The sequence below is a fragment of the Primulina tabacum genome, chromosome 5 (genome assembly GCF_025594145.1).
Source record: "Primulina tabacum isolate GXHZ01 chromosome 5, ASM2559414v2, whole genome shotgun sequence".
NCBI classification, from domain to species: Eukaryota; Viridiplantae; Streptophyta; class Magnoliopsida; order Lamiales; family Gesneriaceae; genus Primulina; species Primulina tabacum.
In genome coordinates this window covers 1,355,967-1,367,635 of record NC_134554.1, presented here as the reverse complement: position 1 = coordinate 1,367,635, position 11,669 = coordinate 1,355,967, and the positions used below count along the sequence as shown (strand labels likewise).

General features: G+C 34.9%; 2 protein-coding genes across 2 annotated transcripts; one reads left to right on the top strand and one right to left on the bottom strand.

Moving 5' to 3' along the window:
- Nucleotides 1–5,467: 5,467 nt before the first annotated feature.
- LOC142545281 (G-type lectin S-receptor-like serine/threonine-protein kinase At1g67520) lies at nt 5,468–9,032 on the top strand. The gene is made up of 7 exons (XM_075652369.1): nt 5,468–6,876; nt 7,047–7,145; nt 7,464–7,654; nt 7,776–7,986; nt 8,079–8,316; nt 8,404–8,554; nt 8,686–9,032. Exons 1-7 carry the CDS (start codon nt 5,610–5,612, stop codon nt 8,995–8,997), a joined length of 2,469 nt encoding a protein of 822 aa, XP_075508484.1. The 5' UTR covers nt 5,468–5,609; the 3' UTR covers nt 8,998–9,032.
- A 72-nt stretch (nt 9,033–9,104) lies between these two features.
- On the bottom strand, nt 9,105–11,211 carry LOC142545282 (isoflavone reductase homolog). The gene is made up of 4 exons (XM_075652370.1): nt 10,785–11,211; nt 10,327–10,567; nt 9,498–9,701; nt 9,105–9,407 (listed from the first exon to the last, which is right to left on the bottom strand). The coding sequence occupies exons 1-4, from the start codon at nt 11,112–11,114 to the stop codon at nt 9,241–9,243; spliced, it is 942 nt and encodes a 313-aa protein (XP_075508485.1). The 5' UTR covers nt 11,115–11,211; the 3' UTR covers nt 9,105–9,240.
- Nucleotides 11,212–11,669: the final 458 nt, after the last annotated feature.

Sequence of the window (11,669 nt, the reverse complement as noted above, 5' to 3'; positions counted from 1 at the left end):
TAATAATTAATATATCTCATATTTCTATATACTAACGAAACGAAAGACGTATACGAGTTATATATATAAAATAATTATTATTATGTATATGAATTATGATCATAATCATCAATAGATCGAGTCGATTCATATAATTTCATTATAGTTTTTAATTATTATATGGATAGATGTAATACAATTATATATATGTAATTTGTAGAGATAATATTTGAATTTTTAAATTAGATTAGATATTGTAATAATAAGTAAATTATATGAAAATTATTATTTATTTAAATTGATAGAGTATTTTATAAAAAAATTATCGATATCACATGATCGGACTACTAAAATCACAACATGAATGGATATTATTATATTACTACTATGTACCTTAAATAATCATAACTATAATAGAATAATTAATTATTTAGGAGACGATTGTTACATTAAATATATTTTTTGATATAAAAAACATAATACGATAATATCATTTAAAAATAATATTATATAAAATGTTACTTTTTAGTCTTTAAGTGAATTTTTTTAGACCGCCATTCATAAATAAACCAATATAATATCGCTAATTTTTAATTCTTCTCTGTCAGGGAACAAAAAATATCGATTCTCTTAAACATAAATAAATCGAACTAAAGTGGACATATAAAATAGTAAAAAAAAATTAAAATTATAGTATAATGAATTAAATTAAATATATAATAATTATATTATGCATCCAAAATTATTTACTCCCACACAATATATGTGCTCTTGTAACAAGTTAAATCAATGGAAAATTTTTGTATACTGGTGAATTCAAGGGATTACTTTTGAACTATACCAAATTGTTAAAAAGACTCTGAGTTATTATTATTACTTGCTAACGATTTTAACACAAAAACTCTAATGCGACGATTTTATGGGTCAATTTTATTCGATGAATCTCTTTTTTGGGTAACTCATAAATTTATTTATTTTTTAAAACATGAATTTTGATTTGAATTCAAAATAATTTTTTTATTTTGTTTATATCATATACTAATTGTGTTCTTGTACGATACTGATAATTAGTTTTAAATTATTTTAAAACAATCATTATATTTTGTTTGATAAATTTTATTCAGTCAATACTTGGTGTGACCTCATTGCACATCAGTTGTTGATAAGTAATAATAATAATATCTAAAAAGATCATGTGATACTTTTTATCCCATGTATTAAAAATTAAAAATTAAAAATTTAAAATAAATTTATATTGGGTTACAATAGACTTATATAACAATTTGGATTAATCATTTTCGTAAAATGAGAACGAATACGAAATAATCGCTATAAGGGCCTATTGTGCAGTCACGTAGGCCCAGGCTCGGGACGTGACAGAATGATATAAGAGACGGTCATAGGCAAAAAATACCGGAAAATAAGTGTTATGGGAGGCAAATTGCTACGTCCATGGGAGCCACCTCTTGAACCTGCGGGACAACTTGCTTCATGATGAGAGTCACTTCTTGAACCTGTTGTTGTCACCTCTAGATTCTTGACGCTGGTAGATCGAGGGGTCAGACCGCGACGATGACGCTGCGTTATGGAAAAGGGGTGATTGTGATACCTTTTATCTCACGTGGTAAATTTAAATATTTAAAAAGAGTTTATAATATACTACAATTAACTTCTATAGCAACTTGAGTTAATTACTTTCGTAAAGCGAATCACGAATACGAAATAGTTGCTATAAGGCCCTAATCACACAGGTGCGAGCCCAGACTCCAGACTTGACAACTCTAAAATGTGTTGTTTGAGGTTATTTCACGATTTTAAATTTTTTATTTACATAATTACTGAATTTTTATAAAGTATCGAGTGTTAGATCATATATAGTTACAACTATAATTTTTATCAAAAACACTACTTAAAAAAAATTTGTTTTCCAAAATTTTTGAAATTAATTGAATCGAATGCTGGATAAAAGGATACAATGAATATTTGCCTGCCACGAACCCTCGCAAAAAACAAATGCATCATTAAAACAGGAAAACTAAGATAATATTTAGAAAGTAACTACCTTGCATCAGGACATGGAAAAACTCAAATTAACTATTCTATATGACAAGACAGATCTAGCACATTTTGACATACATATGTTAAACTTATAATAATTTGATCAGAATTTTTAAAAAAAATTTTGGACGTCAATTTCAATACAATTATACTCAAATATTGCAGTAAAAACACAGCTTGACAACTTCTTCCATAAACATTGGACAAACATTATAAAAAAATAATGGAAATTTTTCTCTGGCCTTTGTTTACATAAATTTGAAATTTCCACGATATTTATAGTATCTATATTATTTTATTAAGTTTTAGATACTTGGAGTAATTAACTTCGATGTCATGGTCTGTTTTAATAATTATATATATTAATAAAATTTTAAAATTTTAACGTAAGTTATATATATTTCAGCGAATAGAGTCATTGTTTTTTGTGGTTTATGTTATAGTTTCAATTATTATGGTCATTTTTTTATTCTTTTATTTTTTAATTTATATATCAAAATTACAGTGTAGTCCCTCATTATTCTTATAATTATATTTTGATCATCATTTAAATATAAATTAATTGAATTATACAAAATATTATACAAGCACGCAACGCGTGCGTGGGTGTAATATATTTTAAAGAATGCAGTCCCATGATATCATTAAATAATTATAATTTTATTACGATCATAATGTCAACCACGAATTAACAGACTCTTGAGATTCATGTGTATGCCTGCGTTCGGTCAAATCATGGGGTTCTTTGAGCGGATTTCCATAATAACCACCGCCTACCGCCTCTCCACGGCGGAGCACAAACAATGGGGAGGAAACAACGAGAAAACACCCACTTTTTTTCTGTTCTACCTGACAAAACCTGCACACTAGAAAACATTCCTCAATCATGAGCACAAATTATCAAACAAGAACCAAAAACCCGCCAGCTTATTCTATTCCTTCTGACATCAATTTTGTCTTTTCCAGTCACCAATCCTTGAAGAAATCAAAAAGTCTCGCCATGCTTAATGTCTCAAATTCACACACAATCCACCTTTTTATTCTTCTCGGGTTTCTCTTTCTGTTTCGCATTTTATGCTGCTTTCTGTGAATACGGGCATAAGGAACAAAAATGGCGACTCATGAGGATATTGGGTTGTCGGCTCTTTTTAACACAATAGGTGCTACTGGATTCTTGCTGGCTTTTGCACTGCTCAGGAGTCAGGATTCAGCCAATCAATGACAGAGTTTACTTTCCCAAATGGTACATTGTTGGGAAGAGTGGGCGTGGTTTTGAATCTCAAACTATGGAATTTCGAAATATTAGTTCGCTCGTCTGTTTTTTCTAGTTTTTGTTGTCTTGCATGCTCGCCAAAGTATCAACCTTTCCCCTCCTTTTGTTCTCCTGTTCTCTCCCATATGGTTCTTGTTTCTGTTTTGTTTGTGTTGTGGACTGTAATTATGTGAACGCTGGAACAGATTTTGTTATTGTCATGATTATTTTTCTTTTGGAAACCAGAAAAAGGAAAATTTATGTAATTTTTCTATAAATTCAAAATTCGTTCCTCAAATATTTAGGATTGCCCTCGTGCCTAGTTCCCTTCCACTCAATTACTCAGGTTGACTCCTGGATTTAGATTTTTTATTTGTTTTTAACAATTAGCAGAATTCAGTTATACGTGATGATTAATGCAAAGTTTTCTTAGATAATGTCATCTCGTTTTTAACTCTATATATATATTTAAAATGCAGAGATTATTTTCAAAGGCATTTACACTTGTTATGGTTTTCTTTACATTTGACAGCTTCAAAATATTCGGACATGGAGACCGGGCTTGTAGCCCAATGATCTCACCTCCTGTCGGATTAGCCGGTTCTCCGGGTTCGATCCCCCTCCCCGCGTGTGTTGTAATAAAAAAAAAGAAGAAAATATCGGAACCGGCAATCATTGTGGCACTCCTGGTTCTGCTTCCAGCGAATGCATCCGCTGGTACTTTATTTTTCCCGCTGGCGTGAGTTGGTTGTCAGCAACATCGACAAGTTTTCAATATCTAATATTAGTCCGGATTTGAGACCAGGCTTGTAGCCCAATGGTCTTACCTCCTGTCGGATTAGTCGGTTCCCTGGGTTCGATCCCCCTCCCAACGTGAGTTGTAATAATAATAAAAAAAATTAGTGCGGATTCCTTTAAGTTATGTGTTTCTCTTTCCTAAAATTCATGGGCTTATTTCTCTTTAAAAAAATATATTTGAAATCTATGGATTTGAAATTCATCGATCCAAATGTAAACTAAGTTCTTTCTAAATATAAAATTTTAATCAGACTTGATTCGCGGTAGATGTTTAAATTGAATTTTCCAATGGGTGAAACATGAAATTTTTTAAGGAAAACTGAACATCGACATTTCCAGCTGTGCAAAATTACAAAGATAAGGTGATTTATCATCAAATAGAAATATAGGACCTCATATCATTGTTGCATTCTCGATACTTTTCCTGTTTAGGTCCTGCTACGTTAGCATACTTGCTGAGAAAAAGAAATACCGTGATTGAATTTCAGGTTCTTTATCCACATATCACTGGAGTACTACTTGTTCACGTTTTGGATTTGTTTCATGCTTTATAAGGAATATGGTAAAGTTGCGTCAATGCAACTCAATTATTTTGCTGCGTGCTGAACAATTCACAGCGTGTTCGACTATTAATGCCATTTTCAATCAAAGAATCCTGCTCTTAGTGTTATTAGTTTGTAAAAGTGATATAGCCCGTCTTTTAAGAATCAGTCACATCTGGTTCTTATTCCGTGTTTCATGATTCTAACAAGTAGGGATGGCAATGGGCCGGGGCCGGGGCCGGGGCGGGGGCGGGTTTGCCATCCCCATCCCCGTCCCCGAATTTCATCGCCACCCCCATATCCGCCCCAATTTCCGCTTTTTCGGGTTCGGGAAATCCTCATCCCCGAAACCCCGAAATTTCGGGGATCGACTTCTCGTCCTCGTCCTCATTTCAGTTTCAAAAATATTAATATGACAAAACGATGTCGAATTCGGATATTTTCTCAAACCAAAACTTATTATTATCTATTATTATTAGAGATAATATTAATATTAATATCAATATTAATAATAATAAGATTATTAATAATATTATTATATTATTAATATTAATAATACTATTATTTTATTATTTATATTATTTTCGGGGTTATTCGAGGATTTTGGGGATGGTAATCATATACCTGTTTCGAATTACATCGGGGATTTTTTTAAATCCCAGAACCCAAATCCAAACCCGAAAAAATCAAATATCCCCATCTCCGTTGCAGGCTTAACCTGCGGAACCCCGAACCCGCCGTCTTCTTCAAAATTGGCTGGACTACACACATTGACTTTTTCAACGATAAGAATTTCACTCTTTGATCAATCCACGTGTCGATGAATTGTTTATTGTTGGTTTGACCATCCTTTGAAACTTCAAAACACGCAACTTTTTATAATAGTCAGACCAATCGAAGAACCAAATAAAGTTCGATAGTAGATCCTTCTCCCAGCTCTGATTCCCTTTTTTTCTCTTCTTTTGGTTCTGTGCGTGCATATGATAAAACTACCGTTTCTGACCAGGAAAGATACCATGATGAAATCCCAGAAATTATTGAGCCTAAACACCGTTTTCTGGATTCTTTGTAGCTTACTGGTCTCCCAAGTCGCATGCCTTGACACCATAAAACAAGGGGAACAGCTGAATTTTACTTCTCAATTAGTTTCTCAAAGAAATAATTTCACCTTGGGGTTCTATACACCACAAGACAGTACCGACAGTTACGTAGCCGTATGGTACACGGCTCGCGATTCCTTTCCGGTGTGGATTGGCAATAGGGATAATGCTGTTGGCAACGACTCCAGCCCCATTCTTACGATAAGTGACACCGGTGCGTTGATTATCGTGCACCATCGAGAAAACGATCCTATCACGCTATATGCAGGCGGGGCGAGCCGTAACGCGTCTGCGATTTTGTTGGAGTCGGGGAACTTTGTGGTAACCGATGGCTCTTCAGGCACTGTTTTGTGGCAGAGTTTTGATTATCCGACTGATACATTACTTCCGGGGATAAAACTCGGATTGGACCACAGGACCGGGAGAAAGTGGATACTCACTTCTTGGTTTGGGGATAACAATCCTGCGTCTGGTCCTTTCACGCTTGAATGGGATACGAGTGCACGCGGACTTGTGGTTAGACGACGAGGGGTGGTTTATTGGACTGGTGGTGCGATGAAGGATTATTATGGCGAGTCGGGCGATTTTAAGTATCAAGTCAAGACTTTTGAGAACTTGAATTTTGACCCGGATCCGTTGAACTGGAACTATAACTTCACAAATGTAACGACTCAGGACGAGGAATATTTTGCCTATTCGCTTTTCCAAGATCCACGCTGGACACCTGAAGACCGGAAGGTTATTTCAGGATGGAGACTGGTCTATACGGGGGACATTTCCGACACTGATAATCTCAGGCCTTACATCGTAATGGTTAGTCTTTGTTATGGTTATCGTCCCGTCGGTTATAAAGGGTGTGATCTTTGGCAACAGCCGAGGTGCAGGAATAGTCGTGAGACATTTTTTTTGAGGTCTGGCAGCTTTTTAGAGAGAAGTGGACTTGTTGCTTCTTCGGTTGACGTTAAGAATTCGAGCCTAAGTTTTAGCGACTGTCGGGAGAATTGCTGGAATAACTGCGACTGTTTCGGATTTTATGGGTATGAATCCGGGTGCATTTATTGGACAGGCAAAGATTTGCAGTTTCGGCAGAGTCTTGATGGCTCTGAAGTTCGAAAATATGTTATTAGTTCTATATCTTCGGATAAAGGTAAGTTGAAATAAATTCCTGCTAATTGATCAGTCGAGAAAATTGGTAGCATAGAAATGAGAATTCAAATTTCATGTTTCATAACTCAAAAGAATCTTCCAACAAAGTTGAATCCTAAGTTCTCGCTCTACTGAGATGAGAACTAATCCCACTTGTAAACTTAACGGCAGGTGCGAGCAAGCGGAGACGGATAATCATTGCGGTAGTAGTTCCTATAGGGCTGCTTTTTTTGGGCACAGCTCTGTTTCTTCTGCTAAGGTTTAGGCACGGTAAGATTCTGGTATTTGATTATTGTCAAATGTAGATATAGCAAAAGGAAAAGGGTGGATTTCATTTTTATTTAAGTCAAATTATCTGTTCAAGTACTATTATATGTATCAGTTGAAGGATCCCTTTACTGACGTAAGCTAGCCAACAAATGAAAAACGTTGAACAAAAGAAAATGAACGATCTTTGACTCAACGGCAAAGAATGAAGCACTAAAATAGAGCACTACTTCACTGACTTGCAAGCATCATTTTGTTCAATTAATTTCAAATTCTTTCGAGATCTTTATTTCCATTTGGTGTCGATGATCATCTAAACAGGGAAAAAAAGAGAGGAAGAAGTGCAGGAACTCCTGACATTAGAGGGATATACTGGCACATATGAGCTTGAAGATGGAGGAGCAAAGGGCCATGATCTTAGACTCTTCACATATGCATCTATTCTTGCTGCTACAGATAACTTCTCCTCTAAGAATAAACTGGGAGAGGGTGGTTTTGGCCCAGTTTATAAGGTATAAAAATAATAATTACTCGGTTTCTTTGAATATTAAATGGACATTCTTGATTAAAGGTTATCTACTTGATGATGCATCCCTCTTCTGATGTCATTTTTGAAAAAAATTCTGTTTACAGGGCGTGACACCTGAAAGGCACCACATAGCAGTAAAGGTTCTGTCACGAAGCTCAGGACAGGGATTGCTTGAGTTTAAAAACGAGCTAATACTTATTTCAAAATTGCAACATATCAATCTTGTGAAACTAATAGGTTTCTCCATTCACGGAGATGATAAAATTATAGTATATGACTACATGCCTAACAAGAGTCTCGACGTCTTTCTCTTCGGTATGTAACTTTTATTTTCCTAGTATCAATTAAAGAACAACAGATCTAGATTCCCAGTACATAAGACAATATCTGTTTTTATGGCACAACAGATTCATCCAAGAGGGGGCTACTGGATTGGCTCAAACGTTTCACTATCATCGAAGGGATTGCTCAAGGACTACTATATCTGCACAAGTACTCGCGCCTGAGGATAGTTCATCGAGACCTGAAGTCAGGTAACATATTACTCGATGAAGGTATGAATCCCAAGATTTCTGATTTTGGTCTCGCGAGAATCTTTAAGCAAAGTACCAGTGAAGCCAACACAGAAAGGCGTGTTGGGACCTAGTAAGAAACATATTATCATCCCTCTATACAATAAATTTTTAAGTTTCTTTATTTTCCTGGTTTTGATAGAATGCTCTGCATTTGTAGTGGTTATATGGCACCTGAGTATGCAATGCAGGGGATATTTTCTTTGAAATCAGATGTTTACAGTTTTGGAGTTCTTGTTCTTGAGATTGTGAGTGGCAGAAAAAACAACAGCTTCCACGACATTCAAGGACCTCTAAATCTTGTAGAACATGTAAGTACCATCGAACCTTTTTACATTTCCCTTTAAACACGTCCCTCTTTCTCGTTAAGTTTCTGGCTTCGTCCTGCAATTATTTACCCTCGAAACAACCACCAACACAAGCTAATTTTCTCATTCTTCAGGCTTGGGAGCTATGGAGCAATGATTCTGCTGCAGAATTGATGGATCCAACACTGAGGGGTTCATGCAATATTCAACAACTACACAGATGCATTCATATCGGCCTTTTGTGCGTCGAGAATAATGTGGTTGACCGGCCGAGCATAGAAGATGTTACATCCATGTTGAAGAATGAAATGAAGGATATGCCCATGCCCAAGAATCCAGCTTTCATCACAAGAAATAGCGTGATTGAATTGAATAAGAAGATATCACCACAAAACAACTACTCAGTCAATGAAATCTCACTTACTCAAACAGAAGAAGGAAGATAAATTCTTAGTTTAAATTGGTATTGCAGTTTGTTAAATTTTCTTGCTGCTGTTTCAATGTGATTCGACGTTATATTAGCTACAAATACTAAAAACACAGAAAACATACAGAAAGGGAGAAATGCAATTTTGGACAAACAACTAATTGAAAAGTAGGCGTTTGGCAGTCAAATGAGGCATGCATTTCAAGATATTGCAGCCCTTTTAGAGGCAAAACAAGAAAAAAAGGAACAATATTGCAGAAAATCAAAGGTAACGCTTCAGATATTCACTCATTCTAGTGTACCGAACTTGAGGATAAAGTTGTGAAGCTTCTTCTCCATTTTCACCAATCTCAAAGTTTATTTGGCTTCCTTCGTAGAAAATATGATAGAAATGTCCCATTCCAACTTTCTCAGCAAAGTTGTCACTCCCTGCATTAAATTCGCATTATGTCAAGGATCGAGAATAGAAAATAGACGAGCAATCACAACTACATGAAAAAATGCAATTTTAATTTGCACCTTTTAATTGAACTAGGAAGTCTTCTTCTGAAATGGGTATTTTCTCCAGTGTTGTTCCCGCAAGATCCTCCCATAGTTCGACCAACTCTCTTTGAGTTAGAATGTTTTCCGGTGGCCTCAAGTACAAAGTCTTGTTCAACGTACGAGGGTCATCGATGGACTTTATCGTATAAGTTGCTGTATCATCTTCGTCCATATAGACCACTAGTATTGTAAAAAATATATAAGTTGCATATATATACATATATATATATATATATATATATATATATATATAATTTCATATGTCCAAAACAAAATATATCAATGCATACAGGGAGTTCTTCTCCTTGTATAGATAGATTAAACAACCCTCCAACTTAGCTCATATGGTGTGTATTGTTAGTAGCATCTAATTAACAATACATTAAAGAGATATAATTAATTAGGTGATTGATATATGTTATGATGATTGTGTGAATTAATTAAGGCATTAGTTTGAACTGAAATCATTGCAGAATCACTATGAATTAGTAAAAAGTTGAAAGATCAATTTATATTAAAATATTGAAACATATTTTTGACTTACATACATATTTTGCTTTGTACAATCATAACATTAACTATGTTAGTATCATAATAATCGTATTGAATTATTCAGATATATGAAATCAAATTCTTTTTTATAAAAAATCGGAGAAGTGATTTAATTAATAGACAAGCAGTATATTGACCGACATTGTAAATTTAAGTGAATAATAAGCGCATATATATATATATAACTCAAATAGATGAAATGAAATAGGTGAAAAAAGAAATCAAATCTAAATATCATACACTAAATTTGCACCTTTGACATTTCCATCTCCGTAGAGGGAGACTGTGTGTTTTGGAGGGAGAAGGGTTCCCATCTGAGAGAGATTTCCGACAAAATATCCCGCGAAACAGTTGGCGGAGACATATGTGTGAGGTATGTTAGCTTCTTCAATGGCTTTTCTTACAATCATTTTTTCATCAAAAGTAACTCTTCCTGGCTCAAGGGCATGCTCCATCCGCGCAGGGTCCAACCCAAACTCCGAAGGCAAGAATCGCTGCAAATTAACATCTGCTTTCGTAATTTGGTTTCATTATTTATTTGTCCAGATCAAACTTGACATCAAATAATCTTGAAATATGTATCCAAATATGTAATGTGCCAATCTTCTTGGTAACTTTCTGATGCCTTGTTGTGAAAACTCAACCGCCAAAAGTTTGAAAATCCGACACATAAGAATAGAATTCATCTCAATCAAAAAGTAAACGTGGCACCTTGATGTTTCCAACTTCTTTAATGGCGTCAACGAGTTTCAGCTGCTGCAACAGATTATGGCTCCTGAAATGCACCCCCGACATGGCTGATACCACCACGTCCACTCTCTTCACCGCCTCCACCAAGCTACGGTGGTCGGAAAAGGATCCCTCCACCAGCTCCACCCCTTGCCGCTTGAACTCCAACAAGAGCTGCAACTTGTCGATGTCAAGTCCGATCTCCGGCCGCCGGAGGATGTAAGTACGGTGGCCCTCCGCCAAGCTTGCCCTGACAAGCCTCTTGCCTATGTAACCTGTTCCACCCACTACAAGAACCCTACTTTTTCCCATATTTTAGATCTTTATTTTGTTATATTTTTTCGAGCTTGGGAAACTGAGCAGCCGTTGTGTAGGGGAATTTCATGAAAATCTGAAGTGGGAGTTATTCAAATTATATACAGAACGTCGATAAGAATTCATGTATGAAAACGACGCACAGGACTTATATATATGATAGTACAATAATATCTGTATTAATTCAAATCCAGTGTTGAAATCGAAGGTTTTTCTTAATTTCTTATGTCAAAAAGTTATAAATCTAGTTTTCAATTTGATTTTAAAATGAAATGATACACACACATTACACACAATTAAATCAGGAATGGATCCCACAGCAGGGAACGCTAGAAAAAAATTCTTTTCTTAAATTTTTTTGGCTTTGTTTTAAATTTTTAATTCTTTCTATTTTCTATGTTTTTGGACTTTTTTGTTACACTCTTTCTTTTTTGGACACCGATTTTCTCTTTTTTCTTCCATTCAATTTTTTTTAAATTTAAAATAGGAAGGAAAATTCGAATCTACTTAGTTCGATTTTCCTGATACTTGTTTTTTTTTATTATGTTATTT

Coding starts and splice junctions, on each gene's coding strand:
- LOC142545281 (XM_075652369.1), top strand. CDS start 5,610: ATGATAAAACTACCGTTTCTGACCAGGAAAGATACCATGATGAAATCC. Junction 8,317..8,403: donor GAAAGGCGTGTTGGGACCTA/GTAAGAAACATA, acceptor CTGCATTTGTAG/TGGTTATATGGCACCTGAGT. Junction 8,555..8,685: donor CTCTAAATCTTGTAGAACAT/GTAAGTACCATC, acceptor CTCATTCTTCAG/GCTTGGGAGCTATGGAGCAA.
- LOC142545282 (XM_075652370.1), bottom strand. CDS start 11,114: ATGGGAAAAAGTAGGGTTCTTGTAGTGGGTGGAACAGGTTACATAGGC. Junction 9,702..10,326: donor CGGAGATGGAAATGTCAAAG/GTGCAAATTTAG, acceptor TTACAATACTAG/TGGTCTATATGGACGAAGAT. Junction 9,408..9,497: donor CTTCCTAGTTCAATTAAAAG/GTGCAAATTAAA, acceptor AATTTAATGCAG/GGAGTGACAACTTTGCTGAG.